This window comes from Haliaeetus albicilla, chromosome 9, assembly GCF_947461875.1.
Source record: "Haliaeetus albicilla chromosome 9, bHalAlb1.1, whole genome shotgun sequence".
Lineage (NCBI taxonomy): Eukaryota > Metazoa > Chordata > Aves > Accipitriformes > Accipitridae > Haliaeetus > Haliaeetus albicilla.
In genome coordinates, this window is record NC_091491.1 from 37,745,583 (window position 1) to 37,766,149 (window position 20,567).

Genomic DNA, 20,567 nt, shown 5'->3' on the forward strand with positions numbered 1-20,567 from the left:
TGTCTCATAAGCATCATTCATCATTTGTGCTTTGTATGTGTATATGGGTATCATATCCTGTCCAATTATCACATCCCACCCCTACCACTGACGCCAACAGCAGCTGGTTGAGAGGGAGCAGTTATTTCTGTGATGCCATATCATCATCTCCTGGTGTTTTTTCCTTCACAAAATTGCATCTGCAACATCAAGGTCCACTTTTTAAAATTAAGCCCTTGAGTCACTCTCTTTTGCATACGGCCACTCCGTTTCAGTGCTGTCTGCCACCAGAACACTCTCCGTGCTGGGAATGGCTCTCTGCTGAGGGGTATTCTGTTACGCAGTGATATTTCTTCTCTAGGTGATTAAGAACCTAATTGTCCCAAATATATTACGGGACTGTAGCCTTATAGAAGCCAAGGAAATCAAGTTCACCTGCCTCCAAAAGTCATAGAAAGGAACATGTTCTTTTTAAGCCAAGGCAAGCCCCTAGGTAATTGTTTTAATTAAGTCAGTCAGTCATGGAGGTAGTTTTACAATCTAACTGTGCTGAAGAACTATCAGAAGACTGGCTGACTGCAGTCATCAATTATTTTTTCAAGTGCCTTTAGGTGATAATTCTTCCTAGTTACACAGAAATTACTTCTGTAGTTAATTTTTCCACGTAAATATTCTGTTGCAACATTTCCAATTTTTTCTTATCCCAAAGCCCACAAATCCTTAACCAGCTTAACCAGTATATACTCACAATCCAAAATTATCCAGGAGACTAAAGAAGTGCAATATTTTACCCAGTCAGGTAGCATTGACATGCAATGTAGACTTCAAGCTGTGCTTCTCCATATCTATCTATGTATGTCCATGTATCTTTAATAAGGAGACAGACATCCTCCACAGCCTTCTCCATGGCAATCTCATGCACTGATTCTGCCAACGCAAGTTTTCAACACTCATCAGTAAAAAGTTTTGGTTTTACTGTTGCGAAACATTTTACAGGCAAGTCTGGATTCCTTTAATATCTGGGTTTATGTTTGAACCTCCAGGACATGCCTTTGCTGTGTTTCCAGTATTTCCTCCTTCACTGTAAAATCTGAAAAATTATTTTTTTCTTTTCCTTATGGTATCTAAGAATCTTTATAAACTCTAGGAGCTGGGCCTTAAAAAAGGTCAACTGTATCAATATGATCTCATCCTAAGGACATTTTTTTTTGGCAGAAAAACTGAACTGTTCCCTCCCATTCCTTTGCTGCCCTTATACAGTTTGCCATGCTTTCAGCTGTGTCCCTGCAATGGTTTGGCGCCTCTGCTGTGAAACAGCTCCCAGAACACCCAGAATCAACACAAACCTTTTAAAAAAGTGGTTTTTACCTTCTTCTGTGATCTGTCTTTGCACGGTGGTCCCACTGACAGTTATCCTGGTCAGCTGCAGCACAGCACAGGAAGGACTGGCCGGCCACTGCCGCTGCCCTGGCTGCAAAGGAAACCTTGGTAAGACAAACAAGGCTTGCCTGGCTCCTCTGCAGCCGTCGGGGCAGGGGGGATTTGCAAAGCCTCCAGACCCTACCCACCGCAGGACCCTTGCACACACCCTATGCGTTACCTCTCATAGCCTCTCCCTCCCATTGAATGACCTGGTCATCTCTCCTTTCCCCTGATTCAGAAACTGTGCCCTCACTAAGGTGAGGGCAGCATTCGAGGAGCTTGTATTTCCAGCTATAGAAAGACCCAGCAACCCTAAAAATCCACTTGGAAGCACCATCTGAAATTATAGGGATTCCTGAATCCTGTGCACTCTGGTCTGAGGAGATACCTGGGATAAAGAAGGATGAGCCTTTGATAAGACTCTAAGCACCTCTGTGAAAGCTCTTTCCTTCTAAGTGTTGACATCTTACCTTTTGTTTTCAGATGTTTTCAGGACTTTATTTGCATTACCTGAATAAACTTTCTAGTTAATAAACAACTCTGTGTGACCACAGTAGTAGTTAATCTGCTGATATTGTTGTGGTGTTCAGACAAATAAGAGCAATGACCGAATAAAGTTGAATACACAAGTTGGGAATGTTTTGCCTGCTAAGATATGAAAAAGTCTCCAGGGTCTGCTTGGTGGACTACTCCTGTATTAACTCACATCTCAGTGCTAGCTAAAAATTAATGGGAGAAAACAAGCGCTGTGCACTGCCCAGAACAGGTACTGGGTTACATATAGCAATCACTGTCGTTGTCACAGCTGTAAACCACTGATTTTTGAAAAAAATGCTATTATCTCCACTTTAAGGTTTTTTACATTAGCTATTTATTGTCAGGAATCTTTTCCAACTTCCTTCCCAAGTAAATAAGGAAATCCTGCTTTGAAGAGGCTGGGGAAGTGTTTGTTGTATGGCTTTTATTCCCAGACACTCAAGTTCTTGTTTTCCAAATTGATGTCAGCTTGAGTTTAACTTGAAAAATTTGAGTGAGGAAAAGCAAAAAACTCAGCCCTGAGAGTAAATACACTGCAGCTCAGTGAAGTACACTGCAGTTTACTTTTAGTTAAATATTGTTATAGTTATAAATGTTTTTTCAGTTAAATATTACACAACTTTGGAGTAGGAATGATGAAACTAAAACTCATATTGACCCAGGAGACAGCTTCGCTTTCTATTCTTCCTCAAGCCCTTTCTGTTTACTGAGTTTCAGTGCCATACAAGCCCAGGAAAACATCTTGCACCTGGCAAAATTTGCCATCTGTAAACACCACCAGAACAATTCAGGCTCTGTCCCTGTGGCAATCTGGCCACAGAGCTGTCTTAATACTGTCTTTCCCAGTAGCTATGGGGAACTTCTGCTCCCCACTAATATAATGACCCATTTTTCAAGACAGAAGGAAAATGCCTTTGCTGCTCGTGTCACTGAAAATGCAAACTGGCCACTGAAGATCCAGGTACACAAAAAGGTAGTTCTGTAACTCCATTCTAATGTTTGCATGACATTTACGCAATACCTTCTATAACATAAAAGCGTGTATATTTTTTATCACCACCATGACTGGCGTGTTCACCGAGTCCAATGTTTCCTTTCAGCTTTGCTTCAACTACCTGATAACCCAGCAATCTGCACAAGTAATTCAAGTTCTGCCAGTCTTGCACAGACTTCACTGCCATGTGTTTCCTGCTCACCAGCCTCTGAAGTTTCCCTCTAATGCTCTGGACAGCCTTGTCTGGCCCTGACTAACCTGGAAAGACTGAGCAGATGAGTCTTTCTAGCCACTGGCATGAAGTCTTCCAATGGGCATAAAAGAAATGGTAGAAAAGCCTTTGTGTCTTAAAATAATTAGTATCTAGACTGAAGTACGCAGCACTTCAACAGTCATCCAGGAGCCAGATCCACATGCCACAGATCAGAGCAGTCCGCAATACTTCCCGCTGTCTGTGTCGAGGCTAATGCAAACAGAGACCAGTATCTGCAGAGTCCACTTCACCTGCTATCACAATAACTCCCGAGAACAAAGCAGCCACCAAGCAGTCCCGAAACTTCCACAGCAGTAGGACACAAAGTGAACAAACCCAGAAAGTGTACACAGAACAATGGGTATCACCTTATGTGGCATGACGCTCTTGCTGTAGATGCATAGATGAGTAGATGCAAATACAAACAAACCTATTTCCCACTTTCATTCATATATCCTCATGATGGCTGTGTTGGCATAAATACAAAACCAAATCCACACATACTCAATATGGATTAAATATGTTGTAGACCAAGCCAAACCAAGCCTGCAGGAAAACAGATTCTGCTGGACAGAGCTGAGAATTTAACTTCACGCCGTGTTTTTTCAATCAATCACAAGAGACAAAACAGTTGATCCAATTAATACAATACAAATATACGGCCCAATCCATTATGCCCTTTTTCACTAGTTACAGGAAGAGGGAAGGGGCTTCACGTAGGTAAAAATCATCCCCAGCTGATTCTCCCTGTTTCCTCTGCACCCACAGCATTTAGTTGCCCGCTGGGAGAACACATCGGAGCGGGAGCCCCAGCCGCAATGCTAATAGCACAGAGGAGTGCAAATGGCAGGTTCCCTCAGCAAGGAAGCAGAAATCTCATTCAGTTCTCTACCTACAGGCTTGTTATGGATTTTAAACTGTCCCAGGAGGAAACTGTAGCCCAGACAGGTATGTGACAGATGCTTTACCACGAAGAAGCCTCTGAAAAAGTGATTTCTTTGCATACATATCTGGCACCATAAAGAGAAATGTTTGTCTTCCATTTTTGGTAGAGGTTAAAAGCACTCACCTGTGGTAAAGATAATAAAATTTCATGCTTCAAGGCTTAAGCTGATTACTTAGCAAGGCTCTGCTATGTGCCAGGGACAATTCTTCCTCTTTCTGAAATGTTGCAGAGACAGCTAGGTGTGTTACGGAGTTCCTCCTGGTTTCCCCTGGAGCTGGGGCTACAATGAACCTGTTTCAGCATTATCGCTTTGTTAATATAATATAGAGAAAGACTTAAAAGCAGCTGTAAACATCCCTTTTGCTCCCTTAGCAAGGGCCCTTAGCATCATCTAGTGCTTTGCACAAGTATGGCCATGTAATAAGGTAACAGCTGCATGGCCAGATCCAGCCTTGGGATCTGCAGCTGAAATGAGTTGCTTCTGCCTTAGTCATCGTGAGGGACATACAGGAAAGTATAGCCGTACGGCCCTTACAATGGATATATACGTTATTCTAATGACAAAATAATTTCAACTATTCCAAAATGAAATCTTTTGAAACTTTTCTTTAACCAAAATCTTTCATTCTAAGACAAACAAATTTTGAAATGTGAGACTTTCCCATGGAACTGAAATTCTGAGCTGCAGCACTACAAATAATAATAAAAACAGTGACATATAAAACATTTACATTAAAGAGCATGACAAGGAATCTCGGACCAAGGCATGCCAGTGAAACTAATCGCACTGATTCGCTGAGTAATGTCTACGTACTTTACCGGGACATGCCTGGTGACAATCGTGGCATCTGGCTCAGCCAGTGGATGTCAGAAGAGCAGGTACTGTGCACAGTACTGCAGCCCACGGCTGGAGTTTTACCAAAACTCACAGAGAAGTTCAGCATCAGGAAGGTGCTCTTTTGTTTTTAAGCCATGGCAACCTAATAAACCTGGCTGGTTGCCCAGGGCAGCATAAAGCGCAAGAGTTAAGTTTCCAGAGATGCTGCCAACAAACCCCAAATCCATGGTTAATGATCTTGTGAAGGTGTACAAATCTGGAGAATACTGCTGTCACTGCTTCTGTTCTACTCAAGAACTGGCTTTCTAAGTACAAACTTTTTGTAGAAAACTAAAGAAGTACTAATTCTCTGAAAGTTGAAGAGTGCTCATAAAGGACACTATACTGGTGGAAGTACCCCTATATAATTGACATAATGAAAAAACTTAAAATATATACAGCACATTAACAGGCAAAAGGTTAAGTATTTTGTCCACCAAAAAAGAGAGATCCAAAGTTAGATCTAGACTGCTAATGCTACAGCATTATTGGACATGAGTGTGGCATGCGTATGCACGTATATTCCCTGCTCTATTTATCAAATCTACTGCTTAGGGCATTGATAGAGAGACGTCAGGTCTGAATAAATTAATTCATAGGTGCATTTTGGACCAGCTAGACCATTGCTGTTGTTTGTGTAACACCATAGGCAAAAAGGGCATTGCGCTGATAAATAGATCCTCATTCTGATCCTATGACAGTATAAATCACGATTAACTCATGAATTTGCAATGGTTTGCCACTGACAGTAAAACATGAGGTCTGAATCTGGCGCACGGACCACGAAGGAATGAACAAACCGCAGGAGCCAAAATGTGATCTGTCCGGCACATGTACAAAAATGAGGACCGCTGTGCAAGGTTAACTCTGCGCTGGCTGGAGCAAACCATGCTTTTTGTGCCTGCTTCATCGGCAGGCTTGACAGGATGGGGCTGTTCATGACCCGTGTCCCTGAAGCAGAGCGTGGCAGTGCCCTGTGCGTGCGCTGGGAGGCTGTGGAGGTGGGCAGGGACTGTCCCTTCCCTTCGGGGAGGAGAGCAGACACAGCAATCTCTTACTGTGCTCTTACAGCCAAATAAGCAGAGGCTTCGTGGTAGGAACTTACGGCTGGAGTAGCAAAGCGCAAACCAACAGCAGCATGCAGGTGTCTTCTGGTGGGAATCAGGTACCTGAGTTTGGCATTAGCTTGCGAAGGAAGACTTAAGGGGTCGTAGCATCTTTGGTGACAAAAAGCTCAATCTGAGCCATGCTCCCAGGAGGAGGAAAACTACAGCCAGAAAGCACAGCCATGGGGCTGCTCTCCCCTCCAGAACGGTTAAATTCCCTGTCCGCAACTAGAGCACTATAAATACATGCTTTGATACCTGTGACGAAAAACACGACCTCCTCTGCTGCTCGGCAGAGAAATCAATGTCGAGAACTGCTATGTACCAGAAAGTCAACTCTGCTTTCTCTGTCTTGGAAAACGAGCACAGCCCTGCTGCGCCGGGGCTGGCGGAGAGTGACAGCAGTGGTGATAACAGCCATCTGCATCACTGGGAGAAGAATACGTATAAACATGCGTGAACCTCTGTCCTCTGAAAACATCTTCATCGCCCCCATCACTGCAATCAGTGACGAATGAGAACTAAAGGCTTTTTCAAGACACTCTTCCCTTCATTTTTACACATTTTCAAAGCCATTACAGCCTCCTACTAGTCACGCTGCTGGGGGAGAAGTGTGGCAGGTCCACTGCCAGGTGTTTCCTTGACATGCCAAGTAACACAGGCCCTGAGTCCACAGGACAGATTAAGGTTTATCTCTAATTAAACGGTTCACCGAGTAAGCTTTAATAGGATGAAAGAGCCAGGAAGAATCAGAGGTTTTGCTGGGGAGCCGTTTCAGTCTAGCCCTACGCAAACGCAGAGGACTTGGTTTTGTTTAAAGGGGTGCTGACGACATTCCTTCCCACTGGTGTCACGACCTCACAGTTTTACTGCCGTAAGATTTCAACAAAACAGTAATTTTACACTCTCAGAACAAATTATGTGAAACAAATTATTTTCAGTATAAGTTTACACTTATTAGAGACAAAAATTGTCTGTGGAAAAGTAAACATTGAAATTAGCAAAGATTTTCAAGTGTATTTGATGGTAGAAACAGTTGGAGTTTCACTCTTGTAGTATCCTTTGTCGGTGTAGAAACCCATAAACATTTTAGCATTGTGCAATGAGATTTTAAGATCTGAAAACTTCAGAAAGAAATGTGACAGGGTCGGTTTTGGAAGAGATGGATCTGACGGGGTTTTTTTTTCCTCGTTTTCCCCATTGTTCTTTTCAAAACACGCTTCATTAATTTTACCTTACAACACTGGCACTAACTAAACAAGTATTAAATCAGAGACATAAGGAATATCCATAGAGGATTTCAAATGATGAGTCAGGGGGAGATGGACCATGCCTGATGACATCTACAAGCCGAGTACATGGCTCTTGGAAAAATCTTGGTACGTTCACCCATGAAAACAGTTCTGTTATGAGCTGTAGGTTAGGGAGAAATCCACGAAAAGGCTGAAAAAACACAGAATAAAGACCAACTCCTAAACGTGAACAATAGCAAGAGTGCTCTGCAGTGCCCTGGGCTTCCTTTCACTTTTGCTTCTATTCTCTTTGAAAGTAAACACTGAAAAAAGTTTTGTTTCCTTCAAATGAGGTAGGACCTCCTTGAATATTTGGAATCAAAATCCACACACTCTCTTCAGCAGGCAGGACTTTTCCTCCAAGTTAGTTTATCACCTTTTAATTGACTCTTCACATGGCTCCCTCAGATGAAATTTCTTTCTTACAAATTTATGAACCACGATAAACAAAGTAGGAGGCAGATAATTTTTTAGTAAGATGCTTTGGTGCATGTGCTAAAATCTGTAAGAACCTCCTGTTCTGCAGCTGATGCAGAGAGCTACTTTGCACTAAGCAAATGTGAACAAGAGTCCCACTAGCCCTGCTCAGAAGGCCGGGATGATGTAAAGCAGAAGGAGCCCAAATGTCACATTTACTTTGCTCAGAAGTCATAGGAGGAGATCATGAGCTCACTTTCAAGAAAATGTTAATCCTCCCCATCTGACATATGTGTTGGAATTACACAGATCTGAACTGTTTTGGCACACAGATTGTCTGTTACAAAGAGCCAGAGAAATAAACTGCCTGTTGCTGCATTAAACAGGGATTTGGGGGTCATTTTGCTACATGATGATGGAAGAAAAAACAATTAATTTCCCTGTAAATGGTTCAGTACAATGCAGTTACCTCTTCTAAAGATCTTCTCGACAGTCAGGAGAGATGAAGAGACCTTTGTTTTAATTTTGCCCTGTAGCTGTACTGAGAACTCCCACCTAGCACTCAGGTTATGGATGTTGGGCAGGGGCCAGAATTTCTTACTGCCCCGCAGCAACGGCGTGAAAGTGAACTCACTCAAATCGCTGCACTTGGATTTGAAATCCCGATTTTCCATGGCTGCACAGTCGGCAGACCATACTGCTGCTACCTCTGCTGATTTTAAAGCATCTGCAGGTAATTACGACGTCGCTTATAATCCACAGTCCGTGTGAGATGAAGGTATCAAAACCCCAGCAAAAGTCAATGGGCACGTCCTCAATCGTTGCACGTGCCTTTGGGAGACTTCTACCTGCGCTCAACTATTCGGAGAAAAGTCTGCAAGCAGGGGGTCTTCAAGGCTTGAAAACCAACCCAAATGTGACTTCGGGTAAAGCAAGCCCAAAATGTACCTGGCGTTTACGTTCCCGTGACATTCAGCATGTCGTGACAGGGGGGAAAAGCTGTGTGGAGAGGGTGCGACGGCAGCACTGGGCTGGTGTAACGGCACTGGTACGAGTTACTGGTACGAGTTACTGGTACGATTTAGTTACTGGTACGAGTTACTGGCCCACAGGCACTTTGCAGCGATGCACCAGCTCTACCGGAGAAGCCACAGAGAAGGCTATCACAGCCTGGAGCCAGGCGGGCCTCGCTGTCCTCTTAACCAGAACCTCCATCTCTTAAAATAAAATCCTACTTCCACCATTCCCTAGCGGAGCTCGCTCGGCAAGGCTGCTCAGAAATGCTCTGCAACGTGACGGCAGAGCCATGACACCCCCCCCCCACACACACACAACCCCTCTTCCCGCCATTTCGGACCCTCACCCCGCCGCCTCAGCGGCAGCCGCCCGCCTCAGCGGACCGGGCCGCCGTGAGGGAGGGACGGGGGGCGGGAGAGTCCCGCCCGCTCCGCCGGCCGCCGCGGAGGCGGGCAGCCGGGGCGGGGTGTGGAGCGGGCGGGCTGCCCGGGGCCGTACGACCAGCGGCGGGTGAACTCCCCCCTCACTCCCCCTCCCCGCCTCTCAGCAGCCCCCGGCCCCGGGCCGCTCCTCCCTGCCCCCAGAGGGAAAAGGCTTTTCCGAGCGAGGAAGCGCAAGCGCCTGCCTGGGGCCAGCCCTGCCCGGCCATGATGCTGCCCGCGGCCGGTCCCAGCCCCGGACAGACCTGCGGGGCCGTGCTCGTCGCCGCCGTCCTCCTGCAGTCCATCTGCGTGGCCGTCACCTTCCTCTACTTCACCAACGAGCTCAAACAGGTTGGTGGGGGAAGGCAGCGGGGCCGGGGGGCCGGGCACGGACGGACCCCGCTTTCTCCCTTCCTCTCCCGTCTTTTTTTTTTTTTGGCCGAGAGAAGGAAGGACGGGCGGCGGGTGCGGAAGGGAGCGCAGGTTCGCGATGCGAGCGGGGCTGCGGGCAACCGTGGAAGGGTTTGCTGAGCTCTGCAGACAAAGGGCTTCGCTCTGGGGGGGCCTGCTCCTTGGTCCAGGCTTTCCTCGGGCCGCGGGGGAGGCAGGCAGGGGACGGAGTTCGAGGCGAGAACGCTTCAAAAGTTTCTCCCCTTTCCCTTAAAGTTACGCGGTGTTGCAGAGAAGTAGCAACTGTGCTTTTCGTTAGAGCGCCCAGCTCGCTACCTCATCACACGGCCGTGCCCCGTCGGCACCGCAGGGGCGGCAGGAGCGCTCGGAGGAGCTGGAGCCGCAGCTGCCTCTGCCAGCTGGGCAGCCGAACGGACAGCGGGGGAGAAACACTGGGGAGAGCGGAGGTGCCTTTTAAATGCCTCCTCTAGGAGAAGACATAGTTTTAAGGCAGTGAGTAATCCCAAAGGAACTTCACCCAGACGGCAAACACCGCTGAATTCCTCAGAGCGACTTGTAAAACCCCCGTCGTGTAGTCTAGATGCTTTGGTCTCCTTGCAGCCACCCTTCGAGCCTGCTAGCTCCTGCTTAACTCTTTCCTCCTCCTCCAAAAGATCATTTGCATTCCAAGAACATTACATTGAGTTGATAGTTCCATGAGCCTTTGTGTGTGCGGTCCTGCTTTTCACTGACCCTTCTAGTGCTCAGGGTTTCCCCGAGCGTCTTGCCCAAAATTTACTACACTGCTCCAAGTTGTACCGCTACATTGGTCTCCCTGGCACAAAAGTAAACCTAACCACAGGTAAGTGCACTATAGTTATACGACTTCAGGAAGTATTGCATAAATGTAAAAATGTTATGTTACCCGTGCGTTTATTCCACACCAGATTTAATAGGTGGAGTCTTCTGAGATGCCAAAGTCCTCTGTGAAGCAAATGTTAAAGGGTATTACAGTATTCTATAATACAAGCCAATGCGCCTATTTTGGAAATGTATAAAACAGGTTTTCCTGCTCACTTTGTAGCTGTGGCTGTCCCATATTTGGTGACATGGGGGAGTCACAGAGATGTGCTGATTTTATGAAATCAGGTTACATAATACTGATAATGAAGAAAAATACATAAATGCATTCTCGTCTCTTCATGCATATGGTTCAGAGTTCTTTGCTAACAAGCTTGCCAATCTAAGTAATTAGTAACCACACTTATCTTTCCCTTCCTTTTATTCAAACATGTACACCTGGGACACAACCACATCTAGTGATACTTACCCAAAATACAACTTACTCTTTCTGAAGAGTAACAAGCCTGCCTTTGGTGTGAAAAGCTAAATCTAGCCACACTGAAGTTCTGCTGGGCTACAAAGGAGGGTTGCTGGCTCTGGAGGGGGTACCTTAAGCACATATTCTTGCATGTGCCATCTGGTGCGCAATAAACAAGGAAAAAGCTTATCTAGAAACACAATCTGCTACCCCCACATCCACATGGTGCATGTGGAATAAATCTCAAAAGATAAACTGCGATTTTTGTCTGCGCAGCTTTCTTCCCTTTGTTGTTCACAATATCTGCATTCCTACACCTCCACCAAATTACTATGGCTGCACAAACTGCAGATATTTTTATCTTTACAAAAAAAATGTCTAAGTAGCAGGTTTTTTTCTCTACAGCTGTAGTAGTCTGGGGAGGACTATGAGCATGACCATTTGTTTAACAGTTTTGCTATGGAAGGAAGTGCTGAGACACGAGCACAATAAAGTTCATTATGCTTCAGGATACAGGGCTGCAAGGAAAATATCCTCAGACTTCCTTCTGTTTTGAAAACATAGTCAATGCACTCCTAGAATAGGAGAGAAGCTTTACAAGATAGCGTTCCTGCAGGACTTGTGTTCTCAAAGACCTCAGTGCTACAGATAACCTCACTGGAGTAAGTCTTCACCACCCTGATGCCTTGCTTTCCCTACCCATAGAACAGAAATACCAGTCCTTCAGTCCCATACGGTGGTGGTGCAAGGTTGCATTCCCCGAAGATTTCAAAATCCATGCAAAATACTGTTCCAATGCCAGGCTAGTAAAGTCGTTTGGGGGAAAAGTGTGCAGGTAAGGAGAAGGCAGAAGCGCAGGAGTGTTTGCTTCCAGATTGGAGGGCAAAGCTCAGAGGTAAACTGTAGCAGAGCTGTCAAGAGAATAAACAGTAAGGTCTCAACTGCTTTTTTTTTTTTTTTTTAAACTCATCAAATTGCTTTGTTATAGAAGCTAGTATAGTTAAATCTGTCAAAGCCCTGAGTTTTAAGTGCAGTTTTACCTTAATAAGCACACAATTTTAACCACTTCAAGTGAGTTCTTGAAACAAGAAACCTGATTTAAGAATATCACTGTACTCCTCAGCAAAGACAGAGAAACCTTCACCAGCACTCGTAGGGGTGGCCCCATTTTACTCAGATGCCTCCAGAATACAAAATCATTTCAAGTAATAGATGAAGCACAATGGAGTCTGCTGCTGCAAACTGAAGGTGCTGTTCAACACGGTAGGACTTGCAGGGTAGTACGGGGAATTCTCATCCTCCTGGAATCTCTTCCTAAATGCCTTTGTTTTCTAACAGGCAAGAAAAGCTGTGCTGAGGAGGAGGTGACTCCATTTGTTGCTTTCAATACCCCAGTCTCAAGGACAGCTGAAACTGGTACTTGCAGAATAAATGGATCTGTTTAGCAAACCAAACCATACTTCTTTAACATAAGAAGAGTGCAATTTAAGTGTTAACAACCAGAAGTCCATCTGAATGCTTTGCATGTTTAGTGCCGACTGCTCTTTCTTCCAAGTTCTGTAGTACTTTGCTGGCACCCCGAGCCTTACCAGTCTTTACAGCTAATGCAGCAGCAAAGGAGTTGAAAGCCACCAGGAGCTGATCTCTGCTCGCATTTGCTGGAGACAGCACACACAGGTTACGGGCTCGTACATTAAACAACAGCGCCAGCTGGAGTTGTCTCTGTCCCTTATCCTGCAGGGCTTGGGAAGAGCTCTCCGCTACCAGAGAAACTCCCAGGCACATTCCCTTGGAGCCGACAGGAGTTTTGCCACTCTCATCAAACTCATTTCTTTCTTTTTATCGGAAGAAAACGTCCTTCCTCTGTCACTAGAGGGTATAGACATAGGCCCATGTCACAAGCATTCCGCATTATAATTTTATCTGGACCCAAATGTCACTTCTGTTGTCTGGACTTTGTTCCGAACTATTAAGTCAAATACTGTTACAGAGAGACCGCGGACTGGATATGGGGAGGGTATGGTATGGATATGTATCAGTGAAAGCCTGGGTTGTAAGTGGCACTGGCTGAATGCAAAATACTTTTAAGGTCTGATATTTGATTTCATCCTCAATAATTTGTGAAGAAAAATCCCTTGTGCAAAAGAAATGTTTTTAATGCAGAACTAGAGAAACTAAAGAATTCACTACACTAGTGATTTGGGTATTGAATTTTCACAAAGCTTATTTAGTTGAGTGCTGGATACCAAATTTGTGTCTGTGGAGATAATGTAAGTATATTTTTGTGTATTAGGTATGCCATCATAGTTAAATAAATATGTAAAATCAGGATGAATTATTTCTGCTATCTGTGTAGTCATAACGTGCACCATACTAGCAAATGCTTTAAAGGAAAGACAGCGTGTTCCTAAGCATAGTGAATTTAGTGACATACCACAGCTGAACATCTGCGAGCTCATCACAGGTGAAAAATTGTGGCTTTCCCTTCTGCTGCAGCTCCAGGACACATACTCCAAGAGCGGCATTGCTTGTCTCACCGGGGAGGAAATCGGAAATTTCATCCAAAACTTGGATCTAATTGAAAGCGAAGACAGAGTGGCTGATCCCTGCTGGCAAGTAAAGTGGCACCTGGGAAAGTTAATTAAAAAGGTATTTGGGAACCGACACGCTGGAACAGTGTGCTTGGTTCTATTACAATTCAAAGAATCCTAATAGCAGAATAAAGGGAGGCTCTTGGATGGTTTTATTGCAAAGCAATAGTCAAGCCACAGCTTCAGCTGCAGAGCGCTTGCACTAAAGCCAAAAAAAAACCATGACAGTGGTTTCACTGCAATCAGGAAATAATAAAGCAAAGACAATCAGTTTTTACTAAGCGAATTTCAGTGATAGGTTGGCTTGTCTGAAATACCTCAGGGCAGAAGTGTTTGACTGGAGCTTGTTTTCTACCTGACCGTAGAGATCGTAGTGCTAGCAGAGGTGTCAGTCCCTCTCTGGAAATACAGGGAGACTGGCATGAGAAAATGAGATGAAATGTAACATGGGGAAAGGGAGAAAGGTGCCTGAGGAATGGTCTAGTCATGAGCTGCGTAATGTATTAGGGGAGGAAAGAGCGAGCGAGAGAACACGGCATCAGGCACAGCACCTTCCCAGCTGGCCATTCAGAGAACACCATCTCCTGCATGACTTACACACAATACATATAATTTTTGGCTACAGAGAAGAAAATAAGCCTGGCTGAAAAATCAGAAAGGCTAAAATCTTATGGAATGGTTTTCAAAATCCCATCTCCGGCACATTAAAAAGCTCATCTGTAAGAATTCACTTCTGGATAAAACTTACCTGGCAAATCTTGCAGCCCAGAACAGATCCTCTGTTTGTATTCAGAGATCGCGGCTCATGCAGTGGAAGTTCTGCCAGTGAAGTCCCCAAGCTTCTGCATAAAGAAAACAATGTTTTATTTGGTGGACAGTTAAACATCTGATATACCCACTAGCTCCCTGATTGCTTAAAAAAAGATAGCCTGGGTGCTAGAAATAATAAATGATGATGATGATGTTAATAACAACAACAACAACAATAATAATAATAGATAAATAGAAATGTGGCATGGCAGAACCCATCAGTAAGTGGCCATACAGGGCCCATGTTAGTCACCCAGGTAAATAATCTCAAGCCATCAGCATGTTTGCTGCAGCTGCACCACCATCAGTAACCAAACTAGTTCATTGCAGCAGAGAGCAAACAGTTATAAAGAAGGGGAATGCACAAAGCAAGATATGCTGGCTTAAGAGCTTAGATAGGTAGATATGTAGAAGTATAAAAATAAAGGAAATTTGATTTCTCAGAGCTAAGATCTCACAGAAGTGCACACTGCCAAGCATTCTGCAAATGGAAGTTGATGCTTGTACACTGTATCTCTTCTGATTTGAGAAAAGCATGAGGGTCAAGTTTTCCAATAGGGTTAAAGCCCAAATGGCTGAGCTTTCTTGAAAATCTTTTGCCACGTATTTCATTACATAAAAGATGTGAACATAGGAATATTTGATTACAACAAATTAATAGGCTTTTTATTTGCTTGTTGATCAAATCCAGAATACCCTTTATTCATGAGTTTGAGAAAGGAGTATCTCTTTCCTGCACCTATCAGTTTCTGCTGACAAACTAATTCGTTTTCTCTGTGTTTGTTGGCAGATGATGTCAAGAAGCTACGAGGAAAACATATCTGCAGTCAACGGTATTATAATAATTTTATTATCTGTGGCAAAAAGGAGCTCCTGGTGGCACCTGATGTGTAGTCACTCAGTTTTTTAAAAGTGCAGAAAAAACTGACTGAGATCTCGTACCGGCAGCAAGTCATCGAAAAATGATTACTTATTACAGAAGGCAAATTTTTGGGAGCCAGAAATATGGTCAAGTGTTTAGAGCAAGGTGACCAAAGTGGATGCAGAGGACTCAGCTTCTAGACCGCGGTCCCACAGTGTTACGGGGACATTTAAACAGTCTGCCGTCCCGGGAAAGAGCAGTGCTGAACTACTGTAAGCAATAGATCAGTTAAGGAAGAGCTCTGCTGTAGCTCATACAGCTCTAAACATGTTGAGCGAAAGCATTACAACCTCCAAGTGGAAATTCGGAGTAAATGTTATGAATACTTAACCATAAAAGAGACGATCACGAATGTGAAAATCTGGTACTATGGGTTATTTTAAGTTGTCTAGTGCTAATTTTGGGGTGGGGGAAGGAGAAAAAGGAGAACAAAGAGGCATATAAAGACATTTCAAGGAGAGCAAGAGCAAAAGAGAAATTTGAGCCTCACTAGCCACTAAATAGCATTCAGTCTATGACTTAGTCAATTAAAAAAAATGATATACACATTCCTTAAAATCAGATCAAATGGGACGGATGTACTTACCAGGTGGCAGATGTGCTTTCTTACCTCCTTGCTTCTAACTTGAGGTTCCATTTCTGTCTTTCCTTAGTTGAAAGAACCCTGACGCTGTCGCACACTGACGGGCAGCAACCGCGCAGTCCCATCAACAAGATCGCGGCGCATCTGACGGGCAACAGCAATAGGAAGAATTCCCTGTCCCCACGCAGTAAGGAAAAACCTTTAAAAACAGTTAAAGATCACAGAAATGACTCTCTCATTGCTAGCTTCGTGCTTACATACGCTTTTTAATACATTGAGTTAATAGTAAGAAACAAATTATTAAAAAGTCTCCTTGTCCCAGACAGTGTTTTTTTCAGCTAATTCTCGCAGAACAGGGAGAAAGCCTGTGCCCTCTGGGTACCTCCCTGACTTTTCTTCTGGAACCTTCATTAGGGGGAAAATAATAAATAACCTTCTTCCTAACGTTAAGTTTACCTCTTTTCTTTCCTTTAATTTCCTTCTGTTGGTTCTGTGAGTCCCAGCTGCTATGGTGACAGACCTATTAGAAATGCGAGACAGAGGCAGGAGAGGCTTGACGTTCAGGCCATATTAATGAAAGGCTTGGTAGAGTTTCTACAGCTTTGGAGGGTATCAGACACAAATGGCTATTTTAACTTTGTTACTAAGTAACACTACGATGATTTTTCTCTTATTTGAGAGCAGAAAAATTTAAAATGAAGGTAGTTCACATGAATTGTCACGTAGAACTAATCAACTCACTCCTGGACCTTCGCATTGTTTTGGGAATGGACCCAATAGCCTCTGGGAAGAACAGGTTTCCTTACTTCGTTGTTAAGAACCAGGCTCCCCAACTAGCAGGCACCTGGCTTCACTACCGGGCTTTTAATTTAACATTTTCTCTCCTTTTTTCTCAAGTAGATTCCACGCCCAGAAGAGGGAAAGGACAAAAAATAAACAACTGGGAATCATCAAGGAAAGGCCACTCTTTCCTGTACAACGTGGAGCTGAGAAATGGCGAGTTAGTCATACCCCAAACGGGCTTTTATTACATCTACTCACAAACTTATTTTCGTTTCCGCGAAAACGAGAACGAGGATTCAGGTTTGTTGGCGCAAATCAGGAACCCCAAACAGCTTGTCCAATATGTTTACAAACTGACTAATTACCCAGAGCCCATTTTGCTCATGAAAAGCGCAAGAACAAGCTGCTGGTCTAAAAAGGCAGAATACGGACTTTATTCCATCTACCAAGGTGGTGTGTTTCAGCTGAAAAGAGAGGACAGGATTTTTGTGTCTGTCAGTAATGGTGACATAGTTGACATGGACAAAGAAGCAAGTTTTTTTGGGGCTTTTATGATCGGTTAAAAGATGAAAATCACGCTCCAAAGGAGCCAGTTTTCCTAGTCAGGACCAGCTTAAAATTCTATAAAATAGGGGATAATAAGCAAACACTGTAACAATACCGACAATACCAGACTCCCCTTTCTCAGCTCACTCAGCACAAGGTCCGACCATGCCGAATACTCTCCCCCCAGGCCAGGAGGGAGCCGCAGCAGCTGGCTTCAGCTGCGGATGGTGGTGCTTTGTGCAGGCACGGCCACCACGGCTCACTGCCCAGCCAGGCTGGGGACGTGCGAAGATTTCTTCCACCACAGATGATACCTTCGGCCAAAAACCCAGGAAGGTAAGCGTTCGCCACCACCTGTGCAGAGATGCTTCACGCCAGCTCAGCCGTGGCGGGCGGGATGGAGGATGCTCTGTGTCCGGTTACTCGAGGCTGGGACTGGACATCAAATTTTATTCGTGGTCTCCATTGGGACCCTGTCTTGAATATCTCAGCTCCTGTAAGGAGCCTTTGCAAGTACTGCTTCCCGGATGCTCGTGGAATTACTCTAGAAGTTTTTGTTTGAACCTGAGTTTTACAAAAGTTGAAAGGCCGTCAGAAACTCAAAACTGCACGTCTTCATCTCATCTAACAAAGCACTTAAGCACCTAATTAATTTTAAGCACACGAACAGTCTGACTAAATCAGGGTATTTACATGCTTGAAATTAAATAGGTGCTTAAGCATTTTTCAGGATCACGGCTTGAGTAAACACATTAGTCTGTCTTAATCAGGATATTGTAGATAAAAACAGCTGCTGAAATGGCACAGAAGAGGTTTTGAAATCAATCAGTATTTTTATCAGCACATTATGATAGTGCCTATTTACTTAATTGCTGGGCTGCAAAGATTTCACCAGGCTTCCAATAGGTTCAGTAATGTAGTTGCTGTTACACTTCTTGACAGCAAGTACTTGATCCAGGAAAAAAGGTGTTTTTCTGTAGATACCAAATTCTATTAGACATTTGCCACAAATTAAGCATGACATGGCTCTTCCATGTTTATTTGTACTGGCCTGTATTTGGTAGGATGTAATGCAGAATAACACACCCCAATGACTAATATTTTAAGGAAAACAGACACAACTATCCATACTTAAACAAGAGCTGCAGACTTAGGTAATAGTGTTTTGGTTTTGTTTTTAGGAATGGGTGGAAAATTTTCATAATTTTTTTTAAACTATAATTTTTGAAAAAACTGACCACTATTTTTTTTTAACTCTATGAGTAGGACTATTTGTTATTTAGAAAAAAAAAAAGGGGACAAAAAAATTTGCCAGTGTAAGCTCTGTGGGCTAAATCCACAGCAAAAGTCAGGTAGCATAAATCAGCACATCGCAGCATTGTCAGTGGAGCGATACCAGTTTGCACCATGAATGCATTTTGCCCAGGCTCAGAGAAAACAGTGGGGAAAAGAAGGTGAAAGTGAAAAAAAAATTGGAGGGAAAGGCAGGCAGTTGTTTTGCAAATGTTACTTTACGTCAACAGAACGATGCCAGGAGAAAGTCTGGTTGTCTATTTTTTTAATACACTAAGGTTGCCGTGGGAACCCTCGCATTCACCTCCACATTCTGCTAATTAAATCACTGTACAGCCGTTGCATATGGGCCTCCTGAGTAAACATGCATCGGTCATCGTACTACTTTGTAAGGAAATGAATAGACACAAGCCCCTGTGTTTCTTTTGTCATTCAGAAAAGCAGGTACGATGGTTCACTTAAATACCTGTGTTTGAGCAGCAAGAGAAGAATTTCAGGAATACCCTCCTTTTGATAGATTAGGGCAAAGAAATACACTGCCATAAGCCTAAAACGAGGAATTTTAACTTTTGCCTGCTGTTTTAACATAGCATCACACATGCTGTTTTCAGTGGTAAGCAACCATGTGAAATTCTTCATCGTTTACTGGAACACTTTGGTTTGTCTCATTCTCAAATCGTACGTTTCAACAGAGAACAGAAAATATTTCTACAGTGTTCTTTCTGATTTCAGTATTTAATTCAGAAATTTTCTGCCTGCCAGAAAAGCCTAGAGAGAACAAAGCCATTCCCTACATATCTGGATGCCTGCTATATTGGAGAAATTACTTTGTAGGTTCTCCTTTCAAATGGACTGGGCTTTTCGATCTCTGTGCAGGACTGACCCATGTTATCAGGTTTGAGGTTGTTTTTAGCAATTTATTATATTGAAAAGTTGGCTTTGTTTTTTTTGAAATGTTATTTTAGGAGCTTATTTGAAACGAAATTTATTTGAACTGTGAAAACGTATTTCGGTTTTACTGGTGGCAGCTTAGTCGGAAACCCTCCCTATGGCTAAGAAGTGATTTGTGTAACGGAGGAGTCGTGGCTGCTAGAAAGGACTGGAAGGAAACCGCAGGGACTCCACAAACTTGTAGCTGATCCTAAGACAAACTGTCTATCAGTCACACACAGATTTTTTTTGTTTTCTCCATGTTCTCTCCTCAATTCTCAATATATAACACCATGCTGGCTGTCACTTAGGGAATGCTCCCTGGCATTATCTTCCTTTTTTTATCTAAATGTACATATTCTTGGTCTCTGCGTGCAGAGCCTATCACAACAAGGATCACACCAAATAATCGTATTTTATTTTTGAATAATCCAAAGGCATGCTTGCCAGATATTATCTTGGGGAGAGATGATCGAGCAATATCAGACAGGACACATTTGAAGATGAATAGAAAGATATAGCAACTTCTGTTTGTACATTTGCACCCTGAATCATACTTTTCATCTCACTTTACGTTGAATGGCAAATGTAGCAAATTTTTATTTGTGGGTGTAGGTTGTGGTAACATGTAATTATTGTAATTTTTTACTACATGCATTTTATATAAAACATTTTTAGTAAATAATTATTTAGTCTTGCAGTGATTGTTGGTGTCATCCTATGGCTTCCATAACAACAACCCGGTCTGAAGTAGTATCTCTGACATTGGTTGGTATCAGTTATAATCCGTTAAATGCCACAAACAGTTGCAATGCACAGGACATCATACATAACGCAAGCTATTTAGCAGTGCCATATCGTGTAATGCCATATAAGTGGCTTCCAGACTCCAGTTGGTGAACAAACAGCATCTGGAAGCAGTACGCTGAAGGAAACACTGAAAATGATCTCATGACCAGAGACTACAAAACCCCGAGCACTTCCCTTGGGGTCCTTCTCATGTTTCTGGGCTTTGGCAATTACTTAAGCACTGGGAAATCTAGTATGGAACCATCTAATTCTCATCCATGACCGAACTACAGCAGAAAATATATTGAATTCAGCGGGACAAGGACCATTTACACAGACACTGTAAA

General features: G+C 43.6%; 1 protein-coding gene across 2 annotated transcripts; it reads left to right on the forward strand.

The window, feature by feature from the left end:
• The first annotated feature begins 9,372 nt into the window (after positions 1–9,372).
• Positions 9,373–20,116, forward strand: TNFSF10 (TNF superfamily member 10). 2 transcript variants are annotated; one of them, XM_069792716.1, is made up of 5 exons: positions 9,373–9,613; positions 13,470–13,622; positions 15,165–15,207; positions 15,950–16,066; positions 16,780–20,116. In XM_069792716.1, exons 1-5 carry the CDS (start codon positions 9,488–9,490, stop codon positions 17,223–17,225), a joined length of 885 nt encoding a protein of 294 aa, XP_069648817.1. In that variant the 5' UTR covers positions 9,373–9,487; the 3' UTR covers positions 17,226–20,116. The 2 variants fall into 2 exon arrangements, with proteins under 2 accessions (XP_069648817.1, XP_069648816.1); XM_069792715.1 differs by having other exon boundaries at positions 9,374–9,613; positions 16,777–20,116.
• Positions 20,117–20,567: the final 451 nt, after the last annotated feature.

What these genes read in the sequence shown, in the direction of transcription:
- TNFSF10 (XM_069792715.1), top strand. Translation starts at nt 9,488, where the DNA reads ATGATGCTGCCCGCGGCCGGTCCCAGCCCCGGACAGACCTGCGGGGCC. An exon ending in AAACATATCTGCAGTCAACG is followed by an intron (nt 15,208 to 15,949) that starts GTATTATAATAA and finishes GTCTTTCCTTAG; the next exon opens with TTGAAAGAACCCTGACGCTG. An exon ending in GAATTCCCTGTCCCCACGCA is followed by an intron (nt 16,067 to 16,776) that starts GTAAGGAAAAAC and finishes TTTTTTCTCAAG; the next exon opens with TAGATTCCACGCCCAGAAGA.